This window comes from Carassius carassius, chromosome 28 (assembly GCF_963082965.1).
Source record: "Carassius carassius chromosome 28, fCarCar2.1, whole genome shotgun sequence".
NCBI classification, from domain to species: Eukaryota; Metazoa; Chordata; class Actinopteri; order Cypriniformes; family Cyprinidae; genus Carassius; species Carassius carassius.
Genome location: NC_081782.1, coordinates 26,819,968 through 26,842,011, shown reverse-complemented (window position 1 = coordinate 26,842,011; position 22,044 = coordinate 26,819,968). Strand labels below are relative to the sequence as shown.

Here is a 22,044-nt window from a genome sequence, read left to right as displayed (position 1 = left end):
AGTTATGGACTCCTAGGAACATATTAAAAAGTGCCAACAAGTGTTAAATAAGCTGGCAACATGCTAGTAACCTACTAATACATGCTAGCAACAATTAGCTAAGTGCTAAAGCATCATATTATTGCAGTGAAACAGGAAGTTGCTGTAAATCAGGCAAGCAATGTCCAATCTGTGCCCAAACTTCACACGTGTGATGGGTGTTCTGTCCTGAACAAACACCCATGACCAAATTCAGTAATAGTCATAGCGCCACTTGCTGGAAACAGGAAGTTACATGTTATGGACTCCAAGGAACATATTAAAAAGTGTCAACAAGTGTTAAAAAGGCTGGCAACATCCTAGAAACATACTAATACATGCTAACAACACTTAGCTAAATGCTAAAGCATGCTAGTGATGCAGTGAAAAAGGAATTTTCTGTAACTAATGCTAGCAATGTCCGATCTGCCTCGAACTTCAAACGTTTGACAAGAGTCCTGTCCTGAAAACATCAACATGCCCATATTTGATTATATTCACAGTGCCACCTGCTGGCAACAGGAAGTGGCATGTTTAACACTGTTATGGACTCCTTGCAATATAATAAAAGGCATCAACAAGGGTTAAATAGGCTGGCAAAATTTTATAAGCATACTTATACATGCTAGCAAAGTTTAGCTAAGTGTTAAAGCATTCTACTAAGGCAGTGAAAAAGAAAGTTGCTGTAACTAAGGCAAGCAATGTCCGATCTTCCCCAAACTTCACACGAGTGATAGGTGTTCTGTCCTGAACAAACACCCATGGCCAAATTCAGTTATAGTCATAGCGCCACCTGCTGGTAACAGGAAGTGACAAGGTTAACACTGTTATGGACTCCTAGGAACATATTAAAAAGCATCAACAAGTGTTAAATAGGCTGGCAACATGCTAGATACATACTTATACATCCTAGCAACATTTAGCTAAGGGCTAAAGCATGCTACTAATGTAGTGAAAAGGAAGTTGCTGTAACTCAGGCAAGCAATGTCCGATCTGCCCCAAACTTCACACGTGTTATGGGTGTTCTGTCCTGAACAAACACCCATGACCAAATGCAGTTATAGTCATAGCGCCACCTGCTGGTAACAGGAAGTTACATGTTTAACATTGCTATGGACTCCTAGGAACATATTAAAAAGTGTCAACAAGTGTTAAAAAGGCTGGCAACATGCTAGAAACATACCAATACGTTATAGTCATAGCGCCACCTGCTGGTAACAGGAAGTTACATGGTTAACACAGTTATGGACTCCTAGGAACAACATGCTGACAACATGCTAGTAACCTACTAAGCTGGCAACATGCTAGTAACCTACTAATACATGCTAGCAACAATTAGCTAAATGCTAAAGCATCATATTATTGCAGTGAAACAGGAAGTTGCTGTAAATCAGGCAAGCAATGTCCAATCTGTCCCCAAACTTCACACGTGTGATGGGTGTTCTGTCCTGAACAAACACCCATGACCAAATTCAGTAATAGTCATAGCGCCACCTGCTGGTAACAGGAAGTTACATGTTTAACATTGCTATGGACTCCTAGGAACATATTAAAAAGTGTCAACAAGTGTTAAAAAGGCTGGCAACATGCTAGAAACATACCAATACATGCTAGCAACCCTTAGTTAAATGCTAAACCATGCTAGTGATGCAGGGAAAAAGGAATTTGCTGTAACTAATGCAAGCAATGTCCGATCTGCCTCAAACTTCAAATGTTTGACAAGAGTCCTGTCTTGAACACATCAACATGCCCATTTTTGATTATATTCATAGTGCCACCTGCTGGCAACAGGAAGTGGCATGTGTAACACTGTTATGGACTCCTTGCAAAATAATAAAAGGCATCAACAAGGGTTAAATAGGCTGGCAAAATTTTATAAGCATGCTAATACATGCTAGCAACATTTACCTATGTGCTAAAGGATGCTACTAATGCAATGAAACAGGAAGTTGCTGTAACTCAGGCAAGCAATGTCTAATCTGTCCCCAAACTTCACACGTGTGATGGGTGTTCTGTCCTGAACAAACACCCATGACCAAATTCAATAATAGTCATAGCGCCACCTGCTGGTAACAGCAAGTGACATGGTTAACACAGTTATGGACTCCTTGCAAAATAATAAAAGGCATCAACAAGGGTTAAATAGGCTGGCAAAATTTTATAAGCATGCTTATACATGCAAAATTTAGCTAAGTGTTAAAGCATTCTACTAAGGCAGTGAAAAAGGAAGTTGCTGTAACTAAGACAAGCAATGTCCGATCTTCCCCAAACTTCACACGAGTGATAGGTGTTCTGTCCTGAACAAACACCCATGGCCAAATTCAGTTATAGTTATAGCGCCACCTGCTGGTAACAGGAAGTGACAAGGTTAACACTGTTATGGACTCCTAGGAACATATTAAAAAGCATCAACAAGTGTTAAATAGGCTGGCAACATGCTAGATACATACTAATACATGCTAGCAACAATTAGCTAAGTGCTAAAGCATCATATTATTGCAGTGAAACAGGAAGTTGCTGTAAATCAGGCAAGCAATGTCCAATCTGTCCCCAAACTTCACACGTGTGATGGGTGTTCTGTCCTGAGCAAACACCCATGACCAAATTCTGTAATAGTCATAGCGCCACCTGCTGGTAACAGGAAGTTACATGGTTAACATTGTTATGGACTCCTAGGATCATATGAAAAAGTGTCAACAAGTGTTTAAAAAGGCTGGCAACATGCTAGAAACATAACAATACATGCTAGCAACACTTAGCTAAATGCTAAAGCATGGTAGTGATGCAGTGAAAAAGGAATTTGCTGTAACTAATGCAAGCAATGTCCGATCTGCCTCAAACTTCAAATGTTTGACAAGAGTCCTGTCTTGAACACATCAACATGCCCATATTTGATTATATTCATAGTGCCACCTGCTCGCAACAGGAAGTGGCATGTTTAACACTGTTATGGACTCCTTGCAAAATAATAAAAGGCATCAACAAGGGTTAAATAGGCTGGCAAAATTTTATAAGCATGCTAATACATGCTAGCAACATTTAGCTATGTGCTAAAGCATGCTACTAATGCAATGAAACAGGAAGTTGCTGTAACTCAGGCAAGCAATGTCCAATCTGTCCCCAAACTTCACACGTGTGATGGGTGTTCTGTCCTGAACAAACACCGATGACCAAATTCAGTAATAGTCATAGCGCCACCTGCTGGTAACAGCAAGTGACATGGTTAACACAGTTATGGACTCTTTGCAAAATAATAAAAGGCATCAACAAGGGTTAAATAGGCTGGCAAAATTTTATAAGCATGCTAATACATGCTAGCAACATTTAGCTAAGTGCTAAAGCATGCTACTAATGTAACCCAGTCTCATATAAAAACGTACCCTGACTACGTTGGTCCAAAGTGCAAAACGTAGAGGGGTTACAATAATGGCCCTTGAATTGTATGACTGTTACGTTTTTTTTGCCTATTCTTTTCCTATTGTTTTGCGTCCAAGTCACGTGACTTTCAAGATTCCGACCGTGGGAACAAAAAACATGGCGGACATTTCTCTCATTTTTTGTGAAAAAATCAATATTTTGAGTTAGTTTCTGCATAAAAATACGTTTTGATTACATTTCTAGCGAGAAATATATATTTTATTTTCATAATATTCACTCAGTGAATGTACATAATCACTCGCTTGTTCGTTGTTGCGAAGATTTTTCAGATCTCGCCAGAATAACGTGAAACTGCAACGTTTTGGTTGCTATGGACGCTGCCATCGCCTAGCATAGCTGTGGCCCCAGATTCCACATACTCTTCCTTGCGATTTCGCTCCGTCTGACGGATCAAACCCCTGCCCACTATATGCGATTCGTCTTGAGGTTGATTTGCTGATCAACACATTAATCCGTGGCAGCTGGAGAAACTAATGTTGACAAAGTGACGAGTTACAAAAAAGAAGAAGTACTTTTGGTTTGGAATCATTGTTAGTCCAAGAATATGGACTGGCGTGTTATTTGTAGTATTACTCAATATCGAGCGTGATATTTCAATAAATATCCAGGCAGTGTTCCACTGATGTGATGACGTTTATGACATATTCAGTGCTGCCACCACGTGTCTGGTCTTAGTAATAACCACTGATCTATATTATAGATCAGTGGTAATAACTCATTTCTGGTGTATTATCAAGTTTTTCTCTGCATGGAGGTGAATTAATTGTATCTATATTATTTGAAGTATGCAATATCTATCTATCTATCATCTATGTGTGAAGGAGAGAGATGATCTGTCAAGCTTTTGTAAACACAGCATGTGTTCTCTGGTTTGCTACAAAGTTGGAAGTCTTTCAGGCTTTTTAATTTTTTTTAATATACTGTAAACAACATACACATAGCTTATGGAACAAAACAATGGGATTGAACATTTCCTTAATTTGTGGTGTTCTCCTCCGTCACCCACTGTGGCGGCCAAGTTTTCCCACTGTAATAAAAAGAGATTGTTATTAATTTAGGTCTTTACATCAGCCATGAATTAAATTCAAAACAAACATGACAAGGTTAAGGGCAATGAGGAACAGCACGCCACCCCTTCATTCAGTAGGTTTATAAACTTACAGTAATCTGATAACAGTAAATTACCTGCCTATTGTAATATTTTGGTTAAGGTTTGTATATGCATTACCTACGGTGTAGTCGTTTATTTGAAATCATATACCTCTGCTCTGAAGGTATCCATTGTAAAAGACCTCTGCAATTTGCTGCACAATATTAGTCTTGAAAATTTGGTCATGAAAGACCTCCCCTTTTGCTCAGAATAAATTGGTTCTTATGTCCAATATATGTCTCTCAATTATGGCAGTCAGGTTTATATGCCTTAAAGGTCCCATGGCATGGATTATTTCATTGGCTGACATGCTTGCATGTGAAATAGCCAGCATTAGATGTGAAACTCTCTCGAAGAGTGCCCAAGGACACTTCGACACACTGAGCCACAGCCACCCACAAATACAAGCCAAGGCTATTACTTTAAGTTTTAAAGTACTAAGAATTAGGCTATTCCAATCAAAACTATGATAAATTGTACATACCAGAGTGAACAGGGCTCCCATTCCACCAACTTCATTTGGATCCCCTGAAAAAACATCAAAGTTAGGGGGTTAAGGGGTTTCCAGTTGGGGTGCTGCAATTCCACTGAGTACATCTAAGACTTTTAATTATTGTAAAGCTAACCTTCTGCATTTTGCAGCGGATCACCCTCTTCACTGGGTAGTAAGGTTCCCCTTCTAAGATCCCATGGTTACATTCTAAAAGAGCAAAAAAAAGTACATGAGTTTGACCTCATACATCTTCATCAATGAATTAAAAAATGATTTTGACAGGCAACACATGATATATTTATGACTTACGTATATCTGGCTAAGGCAAAATAATCACTTTATTTGAAGTCTGATTTGAAATGGTGAAATGTAAATCTAGGAAAGCTTAATAACCTTTGGGTGATTTTTTCCCCCTCAGTTTCTTCCTTGTAGACATGTCTGAGGCTGCAGAATTATTCTGCTTCTTTTTATTGTTTGCAGACATATCTGTTGAGATTAAGGAAATGTATATGTGAAGAGCTGTTATTACAATGAATACTGGTCTAAATACCTTTATTCCAATAACAAATATATAATATCACATTACAATTGGAAAGATATAGATTGTAATCTTTTGCAGGGCACTCATTGAAATGCATGGAAATTGTTTAACCATATGCTGTACGGTCACTTCTTCGCTCTACCAAGGGTTATAGACTACAAGATGTACACACAGGTGACCAATTGAAGGAAAAGCCTGGAAGATGAGGGGAAAAACAATGAATGTAGTTCCTCCTACACATATTACCTTTATCCTATAACCTCAATATTGATGGGAGATGTGTCTTCCAGACTTCCATTCACAGAGCACAGTGTCTCACAGAATGATTTACTAAGTATGAAGATTTTGTCAATCTGATTCAATGAGTTTTACAAACCCCAATTTCAATGAAGCTGGGTCAACTATAAAACGAAAATAAAAACATAATACAACGATTTGCACATCATTTTCAACCTATATTAAATTGAATACTCTACAAAGACAAACTGAAAAACTTTTAGCAAATATTAACTCATTTTGAATTTGAGGCCTGCAACATACTCCTAAAAACCTGGGACAGGATCAAGACTGGGAATGTATGGAACATTCCACAGGTGAACAGGTTTCATTGGAAATACGTGAGTGTCATGATTAGGCATAAAAGGGGCATCCCCGGAATTCATTCACAAGCAAGTCATCCTTGGTTGTGAATGACTGTGCCTTCTGGGGATGCTATGTGACGGTGAGAATCACTACTGTAAAGGATATTAACGTGGGCTTAGGAACACCTTGGAAAACAATTGTCAGTTAACACAGTTTGTCGCCACTACAAGTGCTACGAGTGCTGTCCACATTTGAAATAGATTTTGGAAATCATGGACGTCGTGTTCCTCGGGATAAAGAGGAAAAGGACCACCCAGATTGTTATCAGCGCTAAGTTCAAAAGCCATGGGGGTGTGTTAGTGTCCATGGCATACCCATGCCCCATGACATTCAAAATGAGTGAATCTTTGCAAACAAACAATAAAGCTTTTCAGTTTGAACATTAAATATATTGTCTTCATTGTATATTCATTGAACATAGGAACTTCACTGGAATAGGGGTTTTTATGATCATCAGGGGCCTATTTTATAAGTGTATAAACACATATAAACAAACTGAGAAATAAGAAACTGATTACGATGACAGGAATCCACGCTCCCCACAGAATATGAAAGCTTGCTAAGTTACACCATATTTTGAGTTGATTATCATTTATTATTACATGGCTTGGTTAAATTCTAATGTAGAATGCGGTCTGTTATTTCTTGATAACAGACCACTGCTAAGTATAACACACCGCTGCCATGAAAAACAGAGCGTTCCCATGGACACGGTGTTCTTTAACGGAAGCAATACAATCATCTTAAAATCAATAAACTCCTTTTTAAATCAATATTTTGTGTAAAATTATTGATTTATTTGGTAGGTAGCCTTGTAATAACTGGGATAATGTATAGAGAGGCGGTTGTTATAGTGAATACAACCCCTTCAGGCTGATTCAAGTCCCGATCAGCCTGTCGTGGTTGTATTCGCTATAACAACCACCTAGAACAAACCAGCACAGGATGGGAATTGTTACAGCCATGTATTTTGATGTGTGTGTGTGCACATACTGAGCTTGTCCATATACACAGTAGACTAAATGAATTCTATACAGCTAAAAATGAGGCACCAAACACCTACAGCAGACTTTGGATGTGCAACAGTGCTCTCCATCATCATCAGTTCCTATATAGATTGAAGCTGTTCTAGTGGCACATTGTGGCAGATACCACCTCAGTAATTCACTTGCCAAAAGTTTGTTTTTGCTTCAGCATCTGTCAATCATCCTGTCAGAATTTTAAAAATGTTATATTTCCCTTTAGTAATATTTGAAAGGCAAGTTATCCAGACCTACATATTACAGTAGTTACTGGTATAACACCTCAGAAGTCACTTGTATTTTTTTTTTCAAATTTAAATACATTTCCTTATTTAGAGTATTATTTCAGTTTAAGAAGGAGAGATAGATTAAATGTTTAACATGGTTATCATGTATACCGTGATTAAACAACATATGAAAAAAAAGTTGGATGGTGGACTGGATGGGAGGAGGACTGGTGATGGACTGGATGGGAGGAGGACTGGTGATGGGCTGGATGGGAGGAGGACTGGTGATGGACTGGATGGTGGACTGGATGGGAGGAGGACTGGTGATGGACTGGATGGTGGACTGGATGGGAGGAGGACTGGTGATGGACTGAATGGGAGGAGGACTGGTGATGGGTTGGATGGGAGGAGGACTGGTGATGGGCTGGATGGGAGGAGGACTGGTGATGGGCTGGATGGGAGGAGGACTGGTGATGGGCTGGATGGGAGGAGGACAGGTGATGGGCTGGATGGGAGGAGGACTGGTGATGGGTTGGATGGGAGGAGGACTGGTGATGGGCTGGATGGGAGGAGGACAGGTGATGGGCTGGATGGGAGGAGGACTGGTGATGGGTTGGATGGGAGGAGGACTGGTGATGGGCTGGATGGTGGACTGGATGGGAGGAGGAGGAGGACTGGTGGTGGACTGGATGGGAGGACCGGTGGGGGGCTGCTGGTTAGTACAACCTAAATGGTACAAAAAGAGGAAATTATTCACCTCCTGTAATAAGAACAAATGTCCCCTTTTTTCTAGCAGGGACTGTGCTCCATAAGGAAACATCCTGTACATTTGTATATATATATATATATGAAAGTGAAGTGACATTCAGCCAAGTATGGTGACACATACTCAGAATTCGCTCTGCATTTAACCCATCCGAAGTGCACACACACCACAGTGAACACACACACACACACTGTGAACACACACCCGGAGCAGTGGGCAGTCATTTATGCTGCAGCACCCAGGGAGCAGTTGGGGGTTCGATGCCTTGCTCAAGGGCATCTAAATCGTGGTATTGAGGGTGGAGACAGCACTGTACATGCACTCCCCCCACCTACAATTCCTGCCGGCCCGAGACTCGAACTCACAACCTTTCGATTGCGAGTCCGACTCTCTAACCATTAGGCCACGACTTCCCCTATATATTCATATGTAAGACTCTGAAAGCAGAGAATTTTTTTATTAAACAATTATCAAAATTGTTGGTGATTAATTGTATAATTGATTAATAATCTCAAATATCAATTAATTGTCGCAGCTCTAAAAGAAACACCTATTGGATAAAGCAAAGACCAAATTTGATGAAGCAACAGATGAATAGCTATTTTTGGCCCACTGTGGTTTGGCCTGTGACAGCGGTACCAAGAAAATCCCCAACTGTAATTGCTGTCACATTTATTTTTATGTTGACTGTGGAGTAAGATTTTAAATAATCGCACACACTTACCATTAATTAACAGTTCATAAAGAGCCTTCATCCTGTCAAGGCATTTTTCAGACTGGTCTGATAGCTGCCATTTTGGCTGGAGGACTTGTGCGGACCAGGTTTTCTGCTTCTTTGTTTTCTTTCCAATGAAGACTATGGCCTTGTACCCCAATATGTTTAACTTTTCGACCTGAAAATAAAGATATATAATATAATATAATATAATATAATATAATATAATATAATATAATATAATATAATATAATATAATATAATATAATATAATATAATATAATATATATGTATATATATACATACAGAAATATAAGCAATTATAAATGTCTTAAACATTGTGGGCTACAGTACAGACGTTAAACACATACCAAGACAGATGCCTCATCAATAACATGAGAGGTGGTTTGGTTTTTGTTTTGGTTTTTTAACCACGTCTCCTTTCTGTCCTCAAATTTCTTAAGTTTTTTTGCCAGTCTTTGCTTTCTTGGCTGTACAGACTGGCAATATTTGCAGGTCTTGGTGGCCACACCAATAGCTGCTTTGCAGCCCACACAGGTTGTTATTGTTGACCCTCGTGGCATCTTAAAACTAGAATATAAAACAATCAACATTTAATAACCAAAGAGACAAAGGAACTGCCTTATTTAAGTGTTACATTACAAATGTTTGTAATTTGGACTATTTCAGCATTATCACTAGGCTAGTGTCAGATATCAACACTTCATGTGTGTTTCATATTTTCAAACGCGATACAGCACGAGATATCGTTAAGTTTATTTGGTGTTTAAGTGACTATACATTTCTGCCCTTGAGCCATTTAAATGACCTGTGTGTCAGCTATTGCAGTGCATTTTGGGATTTGTAGTATGAGTGAGTGGTGGGAGTGCGATTTACCGCGGACCATTAATAAAAGACGTATGAAATTATCCGGCCACGGAAAAAATATCGATATATGACTTTTAGTCCATATCGCACGGCCCTACTACAGAGTCTATGCAACAATTACCAGTACTCCATTGTTTCATATACCTCCAAGTTGATTTCTGCTGCAGTGACGTGAATTTGGAATCAATAAAGTTTTCAATTTATCATTCTGACCTCGATTAGCACATTGCCGCCAACTGCAGCTAACGTTAAATGCGGTGGCTAATATACGTTAATGCTGGATAAACCCCTATGTCATTGGACACATCCCTATAAATTCATGGTGATAAATAATTAACGAATAATGGCTTAGACAGCGCTAACTAACTTTATTATTCAGGTTCCGTTAGCCTATGTTGATATCACTACGTGTATTCATTACCTACCTTTGAGGATGTACAGTATGAATTAGTGATGGGTCGTTCGCGAATGAGTCGACTCTAAGAGCCGGCTCTTGTAGGTGAACGACGGGAGCTGGCTCGCATATCTGAAGAGCCGACTCTATTTAAAAAAAAAAATATAGCCTATAGAAAATAAATCATTATGTAATAATTAAATAATAGATGCATTTTATTTTATTTAAAATAATTGACTAATTCAACCAAAAATATATATATATATATATATATATATTTCGACTGTCTGATCAGCCTCACATTCTGTTCCTGTCAATCATACACGAGGTGTCAACCAATTATACGGCATGAGGGAGGGGCCAAGACATCACACAATCACACACACAGTGTCAAACTCGGAGGAGAGGAAATAAAAGGAAAAACACAACAGCTTTTGAAAACAAAACAAAAGCAGGAAAGTGAGTCGGAGCACAGCAGCATTTGGAATCATTTTAATGATCATCAGCCCCTTGCATTTCTGAATTCAAATCTCTCATAAAATTAAAATATGATCAGCATTGTGTGTGTGTGTGTGTTCATGCTAGTTATACAAAACATAACTAGTGAGATAGTTCATGCTGACTATATAACATGCCAAAAAAGTGGGACCAGTTTAATCCTTTCAGTTATTTATTTTTCTTTAATATGGGTTCTATTATGTTGTTCAGATTCAGATTGTATTTGTTTTGTAATGTTGTTTTCTATACATTCAAAAGTTGTAATTTAAATGAAAATGTTTAATAGTATTCTTTTTTCATAACAAATCAATGCATTTTTAAAGAAATTGTGAGTATGATTTCATTTAATAATTTAATTAGAATTGTTTTTCATAGTCAAAACATTATTGTTTTTTAAAGAGCCGTTTGTGAGAAAAAAGAGCCGGCTCTTTTCAGTGAGCGGAGTCAAACGAGCCGGCTCACGAAAAAGAGACGAAATGCCCATCACTTGTATGAATGGTGGGTGGCGGAGACAGTGGACACCCCCTCACTCACTTGTCAATCTGCTGACCTCTGTGCCTCTGTGATAGGGCAACCCACGTGTCAATCAATGACCTCTCACAGCTACGTTGCCCACACGTAAAAACGTGATGCCACTTTTGTGACAGTTATACATTTAACCATTGTATGGTGTTCGGGTCTGTTGGACCAGTTTTCATTTTTTATCAAAAGAAAAATGATACGATTAATTATTTGTTCAAACTCCGACACTTTGACCTTGGCTCATTTTCTGTGAAGAATATATATTTATTTCATCATTTAGCATACGCTTTTGTCCAAAGCGACTTATAAATAAATACAATATTTACAATAGAAAATATATCTGAACACATTTTCAATGACCACACACTGTACACCACATTTATATTATACACAGGATATTCGGGTCCACTGGACTAATAGAAGACCGGGGCTGATAAAAGTGTGGAAATTGTAGGTCCTGTGTACCTTTACTCTGTCCCCTCCTGTCAGGGCCTGCTGTTAGTGTGTGTGTTTTTGTATATGGTTTATGAGAACACAAATTTGCATAATGACATGGGTATTACAACGAAAACATGGTTTGTGAGGACATCTGTGTCCTCATAAACCATACCTCTTAAAAAATCAATACTAAATTGTGTTTTTAAAAAACAAAAATGTGAAAAGTTTTTTTGTGATTGGAAGGTTTAGGGGTAGACTTAGTGTAGGGGGATAGATACAGTTTGTACATTAGAAAACCATTACGCCTATAGAGAGAGCCCCCGTAAACCACATATCCAAGTGTGTGTGTGTGTGTGTGTGTGTGTGCCCGCGCGTGCGTGTGTGAGAGAGAGATTGTGTGTAAATCTAAATCTAACTATATCTAACTATATCATTAGATGCATTGTGTAGCCTATTTGCTGTGGCAGATATAAATGATTTGAATGACTGATTTGAATGACTGTGTTCATCCTGGCATAAAACCCTCCAAAATCATAAAGATATCCAGGTAAAATAAAATATATTCCAGACTTTTCAAGGGCCCTCTCTTCCTTTGGGGCCCTGGTAATCAGTACTGGTTTTACCCCCAGTCCGATGCCCCTGCACACACACACACACTTGAAGCCCTCAAAGTGCTCTCAGAACCAGAGCCTGTTAGGGCACATGTCCAAAATGTGAAATTTTTAAAACTTTGTCATAGAGCTTAACCAAATACATCTCTGGAAAGGTCTTGACCTGGAGAGTAACATATTTCAATCTGAAGGTTCTATATTATTCCTGCTTTGAGATATTGACCTTTGAACCTTAATCACAGGGCATATTTGAAGGCTCATAATTATGGGACAAAAAGGGTTACATACATGAGACCAACTGTAATAGAAAGGTGTTGACATGGGTTATAAGTTCAGCATAGTCACCAAAGGGTGCGGTGGGGGGGGGGGAGGCTATGGCGTAAAAATAAAAATCCCCCATTGAACAAGACAATATTTAAAGTCTGATGCCAAAAATGTGTTTGACATCCCCTAAACCCCCTGGAATGCCACCAATTAAGTATTTACAACTTCCGATTTTAAGGAAAACCCAGGGTTTAAAAAAAAACTACAACTCCCTAGACCCCTCTTCAGTACTTGTGTAGACATCAGCACCCCAGTTGTAGTTCCTCCATATTAGGGTTTTCCTAGGGTTGTGAAAACATATATCTACCCAATATATCAAATATCACAAACTGTCTAATAAATAATTATACTGCATGTATATGATCTATGCTAAGAGAAGACAAAAATGTTTGTTTAATGACGATAGTTTAACTAAAACATGAGACCAGCGCGCCAACTGCTCTGCTCACTTGACGCAAAGCGGACTGTCCTAATCTCCATAGTAACGGCCACGGCCAATGTTGCTACTTCCGCTATCAAAAATGTAAAAAAAAACACATATTTATTTTTCATAACTGAAGGCGTGATTATTAAAACCGTCATATTTGATGTCAATCTAGTGTAGTGCTGAATTATAAAACACAAATATAATTAAGACAAGAGATATTTAATTTTCCACTTAATGTCCGCCGTTTTTGTTTTCCCGACAGGAACCTCGAGAGTCACATGATTGAGACACAAAACAAAATTTTTTGAAAGTTTAACAATCACACAGTTTGCGAAGGAATTGACATTTCCCCTATGACATTTCCGCTTGACAGCTGTTATGTCTGCCTGAAGCGGCTGCAGTCCTAGCCTGGATGTCAATCAGTTCGCTGTGATTGGCCGCCTCGTCCAGCGGCAGTCACCTTCCCCACGTGAGCAGTTGACAGCCTCATGAATATGAAGCCTAAAATATCGTTTTGGCCCTAGTGGCTTGCTATCGTACAGGTAATATGAGTAAGTCAACACTGACAAAGGCTAAATAATATATAATAATATAATATCTCATAATATATGTCTAATAATATATTACTTATAGGATACAATATTCATTTTAATTTTACAAGAGTGTCTGGCCCTGATAGTGTCTGCTGAGAAATGGTTTGGCCCTCAGACAAGTGTAGTTGATGACCCCTGCCTTAGAATATAGGCCTAATACTACAGACTTATTTGAAAGGAACAACTCACACAATGGGATAAAACAGTTAACTGACTTAAATGAAAACTATTCATGAATCAAACAAAAGAGACATGACTATAGTTGAAACAACAGTTCACTTTACTGGGTGAAATTAATAAAGTAGGCTTTCTAGAGCTAAGAGACTATGCCCTGTACAAAATAAAGACTATATATATTTAGATAGGTAGGGGTGTGTGTGTGTGCGCGTGTGTTTACGAGAGAGTGAGAGTGTGTTTAAGAGTGAGTGTATGTATGTATGTATTTGTGTGTGAGTGAGTGTGTGTGTGTGTGTGTGTGTGTGTGTGTGTGTGTGTGTGTGTGTGTGTGTGTGTGTGTGTGTGTGTGTGTGTGAGCGAGTGAGTGTGTGAAAGTGAGTGAGTATTGATATACTAACGTGGAAACATAAGCTGGAATACCACACTGTTGGAGAGAGTAACAATACAATAGGCTACGTAAACTACAGTAGGTACAATATATACAAACTATAGTGAAGCTACAGTATGTAGGGATGCGCAATACATTTTGACCAAAAATGTAATCCTAAAAAAACCAAGGTAATTTGTCATGTTTGACAGTTGTGAATCACCAGTGATTGGGTTGGGGCAGAGGGTGGGGACTAATGGGCTAACATAATGGGTTTTTACAGTTTCAGAGGAATTTGCAGTACATGCTCTAAACACAAAGAAATCTTACAACAGCAGTAAAATAACCTCAGGTTTCACATACAAGTTATTACAGCACTGACGTTTGGGTTCAACACAATGTAAACACATCATCTCCCTAATAACTACTCTCCCAGTTCCTCATCAGTTGAGGAAGTATTCTCTGAGTCTTCCTCTTCGGAAAACTCATCTAAGGGCAATGTTTGCAGTCCAAGAATACTTTTGTATGTTGTGCGTGCTTTAGCCAGTTGTGCTTCAACTTCACGCAATCTTCTCTTCAGCACACAGAGTAGTCCCTCACGTCCTTTCTCCATTAAGCCCTCTGTACTGCCTGAGAATGTGACATTAAAATATAAAGAAATGAGCCAATGGTTACCAGAGAAGCAAATAGAAGAAAGAGACTTCCTATGTGTTGTCCTTACATTTCCCACTGGTGTCTTCAGTGAGCTGAAAGGTAAACTCTTCAATCAGTCCAGCAACACTCCTCATGTACTCCATGTGCTGCTTGACTTCGCGAACCACAATAAATTCTTCTTCTTTCAGTCTAGCCAGCAGCATTACCTTGTCAAAAACATTTTTTTTCCGCTCCATATCACCATGACCTGCAATACATTACATCAAGGTGTTATCTTACAACCTCCTATAAAAATATTGGGACAGAAGATATTTTGCATGCTGTACTACTACAATAGAGAAATAAACCCTGACAGGATGAGATAGAACATCAGCTCTTCGCGAAGGGGTTCGATCACATCCATTTACAAATTACTGCATTCTTTTTTTTTGCATATTGCCCAGTGTCTTAACATTTTTTTTTCATCGGATTCCATATTTACATCAAGATGTGTGCATCAAACAATTTGTATTCAGTGCATTTCAGAGGAAGTACTTACATTCCCATGGCCAGGAGTAGTTATCCACAGCCAGGAGTTCATTGGGAGGAGGCAGTTTTTCAACTTCCCCCACAGTAGCATTGTGGTCATTGATGGCAACTTCCAAGGCTTTCTTCTCAACAGCAATCTTTCTTCTCAGTTGATGCCTTCGCTTGTTCCTACCTACAATGAGAAACACAAAATGAGTGTACATTCACACAATCACTACACAAAAGCACCATACAAAATAAGACTTCACAATATGTGTGTATGTTTTATGATTATTGTGACAGATGTTTTGTGATAATTTTTGCATCACAAGTTTCATAATCATTTGAAAAATTGTGAAAAAACTTGGGACATTTCTTTCAGAATCTATATATTTTTTTAAAATAGAGGAAAAAATTGGTAGGTCAAGACATCTCTGCACTATGCAGAAATATTGGAAATATTTGGATATTGCACTCAACCTTATTATGATTTTCACAGTTTTTCAGTATGCTGCCCTGACTTGTAGTTAACCTATTTCAAAAGATGTTTTGTTTTTTTTTTAAATAAAAGGCTTTGCTATTTTTACTATGTATAAATCAGTAGTGAATTCATTTTTTCACAAATCTGCATTACTAGCGGCCTTTTCTGCTCTCACCAGACTGACGATACAGCTGAACTTTTCGCTGTTTGATGCCCAGATATAGCCCCTCGATGGTCCTCTGCAGGTCATTTTGTATTGTTGCTCCTTTGGATGACAACAAACAAATTGATTAATGCCAATTTCAGTTTACAATCAGCCTCTTTTCAGATGGCCCTGTACAAGAGCAGAGCATATGATTCTTAAAATATCCCATCAAATAATTTTTTCAAAGTACCTGAGGTCCACTGCTGAACATCAGACACCCACTGCTGGACTGTGTCTTGCTGTAGAGATAACTCAGCTGTGAGTTTCTCCAGGTCCTTTGTTGCCTCTGCAATCCTTTGTACAGTCTGTCCAAAAGAAATATCCTTGTTAACAAATGCTGAGAATTTAAAAACAAAAATGTTATTATACATATTTTCCTAGTTATACCTTGATGTATCTTTTGGCCAGTGTCCGGTCAAGGTTTTCTGCCTTTCGCTTGTTCCAGCCACTTGCCTGGATTGTTAGCATGTCTGTGCGAACTTGACACAATGTATGTGCAGTAATTTAGGTTCACAGTGAGGACCACAGGTCAGATACTACATTGATCATTCTCTAATATTGTCACATAAACCTGGAAATAATCATACAATTAATTAACGTGTCAGAAGTTAAATTATTATTAAGAGAATCCTGATCAGCGTAAAAGTGCTGACTAGACAGTTGTTTTCTAAGGGAGCACCTATGCATGGAACTCTAAAATGCAAAGGCCGAGCATCAGTGTTAAAACCACTTGGTCTCAATTTGGACACAACTTTACATGAAAAATGCTTACCGGCTTTTGACATGTACTTGGAACATATGGCTGCTCGAGAGAGGAAGCTGTTAACCTGTTCAACCTCCTCCCCGATTGTTGTTCCAGCTCCTTCTTGATTGCGCCCCCCCCATTTTAACTGTAACACATTTAAATGAATGTTATAATTTGGAAAACAACAAGTAGGGGCAGAGGACAGACAATCACGTGTGGTGCAAATGGTAAGTAATACATCTAATTGTCATTATTACCTCACACATCCATGAATGCGCTTTTGCATGCATGATGGAGAGAAATGGGCGCATGTTCAGCAAGTCCTCCAACTCTGGACAGTAGTCCACAACTTTCTGCAGATATGGCCAATATTTGCAGACCACATTAGAGCAAAAAAACTGGACGGTCTGTGAAGCTAGCTGTTTCTGGAGATATAATGGGTATGCAAATATTTCTCCACGGAACATATTCAGCAAAACCCCATGACGGCAGACAGCAACTTCAACACCTTCCTCGTCTAGTTTGCTTCCAGACTTGTTGGCAGACTCTCGTGCTGCGGTCCACTGACCCGCACCACATCTCCCTTTCCCTGGATTCTTAAACAGATGAGGGCAAATACAGACATTTACACAGTTACATTTTACAAAATAAGCTGTAAATCATGGTATTATGGCATTTGATGCAAACCATTTTTGTTTAAATTTTGGGGAAAAAACTGGCAAGAATTCATAAAAATTTAAATTGTGGTGTTACACATGAAGAAATATAAATTTAGCTTACATGTCCAGTTGTTCGATGGATGTAATCAACAAAGGAGGACACCTCCTTTGGCCAAAAAGACTCCATCAAAAAACCCATCAGATCTTGAAAGAAATATATAGATGTGGGTTAAATTTACTGTATAAAAGTAATTTATGGCTCACTAGCATTTCATTGTACATGAATGTTACACACCCTGGTTGGCTTTTGAAACGATATAATTTGCGGTTCCCATCCACTGCAACTGCCAACATGGAGGGTGTGCATGCAGGGCACTGAAAATGCTGGACCTGAGACAGCTTGTCAACCTCAAATTTGGCATAGGCCCATTCGAGGAAGGCCCTCTGCATTGTGTCCCCACAAATCTTACCACTCTTAGAGCAAAAGTGAAAAAACAAAACAGTAAGTAACTGTTTCGAAGGTTGGCTTTAGACTGTGGTCATGACGAAGAAAGGGCTCTGTCAAGAAATATGTGCTGAAACTTTGGGGATTGTAACAACAAGTCCTAACAATGAATCTGTTATTTAAAAGGTGAGCCAAACAAGATAACTAAATGATGAGTCCACTCACTCGCCCGAAGAGTTTGGTACGACACTCGAGCATGCTGACAAAAGCTTGTCTCGACATCCCTGGGGCAGTGATTTTTAGATCCTCATACGTGGTGAACAAGTCCACCAAGTACAAGGTCTCAAAATTGACAGTTGCTGGCCAGTAACCACTTTCAACCAGATCACTTATGGTCACTGGCAAGGTTTTTCCACAGGAGCAGTTTACTGATGGAAGGAAGAGGTTGTACCTTCCTGAAATTTCAGACAAAAACAATTATCTCTTGTTCACAAGAAACAAAAAACACAGTATGAAGAAATAATAAAAAAAAAATGTTACCATTCATTCCAATTAAAATAACTGGCTTTCCCTTGGAAAAGCTTGTTTGCCCAGTGGAGCAGTCGCAGCAGGGAGGAACGATTGGTAACATGCAATCTAAAAAGCAGAATTAGTTTACATATTAGAGTAAATGAAACCAAAAACTCAACAGAGAGGGTGTTGTTTCTATCAAACACAACTTCATCCAGCATGTTTGTTGGAGTAAACCAAGATTTGTGTAAAATGTAAAACAGCCTATATGACCTGAGACTTAAAAAACTACCTTTTTCATGATAGGAGAATTTCCCTTCCTCGTGCTGCTGAACAAAAGTGGATGGCGGCAGGTGTCTGAAGAACCCCTCCACCATGGATGCTCTGTTATGAAGCACCAGGGCCTCATGTGTGGAAAGGTCACAGGCTGAGCAGTAGAGTGATCGCGGTAAACAGTCCCTACACATCACTACTGCAGCATTGTGTCCACAGTGATGGCAAACCCCCTCCTTGGGCTTCTCAGATGACAACATATTGTTCACCATGAAGGGCCTCATTACTGTCCAATTCTCCAGAGAGGTAGTTTGCCTGTTCCTCCAGTCTGAGGGGAAAGGTTGTTCAACACCACTTCCCAAGAGGTCTCGGACATCTTGAATGAGAGAGTCTGAAAATGAAAAGGGAAGAAGGCAATGTTAAATCTGGGCAATTACCACATAACAAATGAGGAAACAAGTATTAAGGGAAAAAAACCAAAATTTTTGATGATCACAGTGTCTTCAGTTGTGCTGGTAGACGGAGCACAGGACACGCTTTTAACGCTTGCTGAAGAAACTGCAAAAATATAAATATCAATTTAGAACTTGCTCAATGGATAATGAATGCAACTAATGATGAAAAAACAAACAAAAAACCAACCAGTAGCTGAATCTCGCTTTCGTTTCTCTCCAGCTCTACATCTTTTCGGCAGAGGTTGACCATCTTTGTCCTCATCAGGACAAACACACAGATTTTTGGATTGTTTTGACCCTCCTTTAGTTTGTCCATGCTGATCCACCTAAATAAACAATTAAGCCACAGAATAAACCACCACCCACCAAGGTTATCACCACCTATAAACATCTCATTATAAAACCAATGTTATAATATTACATTGTAAAAATTCAGTCTAATGGTTGTGTCCCTGTCTAGAAAACCCGTTCTACATTGAAAAATAGAAAAGAAAGTTAAACGTTTTGACAGAATATTGAATTAAACTCTCACTGGCTCTAACGTGTGAACTCAGCTCAGCTCAGAACTATAGCTTGCATTTGAATAAAGACATTGAACCTGGTACTGTATGGTTGCACTTTGTTTGGAGTGTTGCAGTTTTGCACCTTGATACTTCTTCCCTGCTATACCTCAGAGCCTATTATGGTCTTAGACCTTGTAATTAGCATGTAATTCGTATGCTTTTTCCAAAACTGAGATAATGTTATTTACCTTGCACTCATCCAGGAACGCATCAACCAGGAATATGGCATCTTCGGGGTCAAGGTTATTCATTTTCAACTTGGTCAAGTTATTTTTCGAAGCTTCCTTTTCCTCCTTGTTTACCTTTTCCTGCTTATTTTCCCTCGTTTTCTTCTTCTTCTTCTTCTTCTTCTTCTTTTTTCTTCTTCTTCTTCTTCGTGGGGCCTTGACGCGTCAACACCCACCCATCAATGAGATCGCACCACACATGAAGTTAAATGCACGGAGGTTCCGGTAGATGGCAAAATTAAAAACAGCGGACTGATCGTAACTCGTCACTTTGTCAACATTAGTTTCTCCCGCTGCCACGGATTAATGTGTTGATCAGCAAATCAACCTCAAGACGAATCGCATATAGTGGGCAGGGGTTTGATCCGTCAGACGGAGCGAAATCGCAAGGAAGAGTATGTGGAATCTGGGGCCACAGCTATGCTAGGCGATGGCAGCGTCCATAGCAACCAAAACGTTGCAGTTTCACGTTATTCTGGCGAGATCTGAAAAATCTTCGCAACAACGAACAAGCGAGTGATTATGTACATTCACTGAGTGAATATTATGAAAATAAAATATATATTTCTCGCTAGAAATGTAATCAAAACGTATTTTTATGCAGAAACTAACTCAAAATATTGATTTTTTCACAAAAAATGAGAGAAATGTCCGCCATGTTTTTTGTTCCCACGGTCGGAATCTTGAAAGTCACGTGACTTGGACGCAAAACAATAGGAAAAGAATAGGCAAAAAAAACGTAACAGTCATACAATTCAAGGGCCATTATTGTAACCCCTCTACGTTTTGCACTTTGGACCAACGTAGTCAGGGTACGTTTTTATATGAGACTGGGTTGACTAATGCAGTGAAACAGGAAGTTGCTGTAACTCAGACAAGCAATGTCTGATCTGCCCCAAACTTCACACGTGTTATGGGTGTTCTGTCCTGAACAAACACCCATGACCAAATTCAGTTATAGTCATAGCGAAGTGACAAGGTTAACACTGTTATGGACTCCTAGGAACATATTAAAAAGCATCAAACAAGTGTTAAATAGGCTGGCAACATACTAGATACATACTAATTCATGCTAGCAACACTTAGCTAAGTGCTAAAGCACGCTACTAATGTAGTGAAAAAGGAAGTTGAAGTAACTCAGGCAAGCAATGTCCGATCTTCCCCAAACTTCACATGTGTTATAGGTGTTCTGTCCTGAACCCATGACCAAATTCAGTTATAGTCACAGCGCCACCTGCTGGTAAAAGGAAGTGACAAGGTTAACACTGTTATGGACTCCATAACATTGTTATAACACTGTTATAACACTCCATGTTATGGACGTTGCTGTAACTCAGGCAAGCAATGTCTGATCTGCCCCAAACTTCACACGTGTTATGGGTGTTCCTGAACAAACACCCATGACCAAATGCAGTTATAGTCATAGCGCCACCTGCTGGTAACAGGAAGTGACATGGTTAACACAGTTATGGACTCCTAGGAACATATTAAAAAGTGCCAACAAGTGTTAAATAAGCTGGCAACATGCTAGTAACCTACTAATACATGCTAGCAACAATTAGCTAAATGCTAAAGCATCATATTATTGCAGTGAAACAGGAAGTTGCTGTAAATCAGGCAAGCAATGTCCAATCTGTCCCCAAACTTCACACGTGTGATGGGTGTTCTGTCCTGAACAAACACCCATGACCAAATTCAGTAATAGTCATAGCGCCACCTGCTGGTAACAGGAAGTGACATGTTTAACATTGTTATGGACTCCTAGGAACATATTAAAAAGTGTCAACAAGTGTTAAAAAGGCTGGCAACATGCTAGAAACATACCAATACATGCTAGCAACCCTTAGCTAAATTCTAAAGCATGCTAGTGATGCAGTGAAACAGGAATTTGCTGTAACTAATGCAAGCAATGTCCGATCTGCCTCAAACTTCAAACGTTTGACAAGAGTCCTGTCCTGAACACATCAACATGCCCATATTTAATTATATTCATAGTGCCACCTGCTGGCAACAGGAAGTGGCATGTTTAACACTGTTATGGACTCCTTGCAAAATTATAAAAGGCATCA

General features: G+C 39.1%; 3 protein-coding genes across 3 annotated transcripts; all 3 read right to left on the bottom strand.

The window, feature by feature from the left end:
• Positions 1–7,160: 7,160 nt before the first annotated feature.
• LOC132108320 (uncharacterized) lies at positions 7,161–10,416 on the bottom strand. The gene is made up of 5 exons (XM_059515025.1): positions 10,326–10,416; positions 9,384–9,603; positions 9,022–9,190; positions 7,814–8,257; positions 7,161–7,207 (listed from the first exon to the last, which is right to left on the bottom strand). Exons 2-5 carry the CDS (start codon positions 9,594–9,596, stop codon positions 7,161–7,163), a joined length of 873 nt encoding a protein of 290 aa, XP_059371008.1. The 5' UTR covers positions 9,597–9,603; positions 10,326–10,416.
• A 3,700-nt stretch (positions 10,417–14,116) lies between these two features.
• On the bottom strand, positions 14,117–17,233 carry LOC132108246 (uncharacterized). Its single transcript, XM_059514918.1, has 8 exons — positions 17,101–17,233; positions 16,871–16,988; positions 16,486–16,577; positions 16,289–16,403; positions 16,069–16,158; positions 15,444–15,605; positions 14,973–15,152; positions 14,117–14,881 (listed from the first exon to the last, which is right to left on the bottom strand). The coding sequence occupies exons 1-8, from the start codon at positions 17,152–17,154 to the stop codon at positions 14,676–14,678; spliced, it is 1,017 nt and encodes a 338-aa protein (XP_059370901.1). The 5' UTR covers positions 17,155–17,233; the 3' UTR covers positions 14,117–14,675.
• An 84-nt stretch (positions 17,234–17,317) lies between these two features.
• LOC132108245 (uncharacterized) lies at positions 17,318–20,144 on the bottom strand. The gene is made up of 9 exons (XM_059514917.1): positions 19,937–20,144; positions 19,373–19,511; positions 19,208–19,288; positions 18,750–19,121; positions 18,488–18,583; positions 18,173–18,402; positions 17,798–17,976; positions 17,624–17,706; positions 17,318–17,439 (listed from the first exon to the last, which is right to left on the bottom strand). Exons 1-8 carry the CDS (start codon positions 19,997–19,999, stop codon positions 17,649–17,651), a joined length of 1,218 nt encoding a protein of 405 aa, XP_059370900.1. The 5' UTR covers positions 20,000–20,144; the 3' UTR covers positions 17,318–17,439; positions 17,624–17,648.
• Between the last annotated feature and the right edge of the window lie 1,900 nt (positions 20,145–22,044).

Excerpts from the sequence above, each read along its gene's own strand:
- LOC132108320 (XM_059515025.1), bottom strand. The coding sequence starts at position 9,596 with ATGCCACGAGGGTCAACAATAACAACCTGTGTGGGCTGCAAAGCAGCT. Across the intron at positions 9,191-9,383 it reads TTGATGAGGCATCTGTCTTG|GTCGAAAAGTTAAACATATT; the intron begins GTATGTGTTTAA and ends CTTTATTTTCAG. Across the intron at positions 7,208-7,813 it reads CACCATCCAGTCCATCACCA|GTGGTTGTTATAGCGAATAC; the intron begins GTCCTCCTCCCA and ends GGTTTGTTCTAG.
- LOC132108245 (XM_059514917.1), bottom strand. The coding sequence starts at position 19,999 with ATGAATAACCTTGACCCCGAAGATGCCATATTCCTGGTTGATGCGTTC. Across the intron at positions 19,289-19,372 it reads AAAGCGAGATTCAGCTACTG|TTTCTTCAGCAAGCGTTAAA; the intron begins GTTGGTTTTTTG and ends ATATTTTTGCAG. Across the intron at positions 17,707-17,797 it reads CGTTTCAAAAGCCAACCAGG|ATCTGATGGGTTTTTTGATG; the intron begins GTGTGTAACATT and ends ATTTCTTTCAAG.
- LOC132108246 (XM_059514918.1), bottom strand. The coding sequence starts at position 17,154 with ATGCGCCCATTTCTCTCCATCATGCATGCAAAAGCGCATTCATGGATG. Across the intron at positions 16,159-16,288 it reads TGTTCAGCAGTGGACCTCAG|GAGCAACAATACAAAATGAC; the intron begins GTACTTTGAAAA and ends TGTCATCCAAAG. Across the intron at positions 15,606-16,068 it reads TCAGCTGTATCGTCAGTCTG|GTAGGAACAAGCGAAGGCAT; the intron begins GTGAGAGCAGAA and ends TTCTCATTGTAG.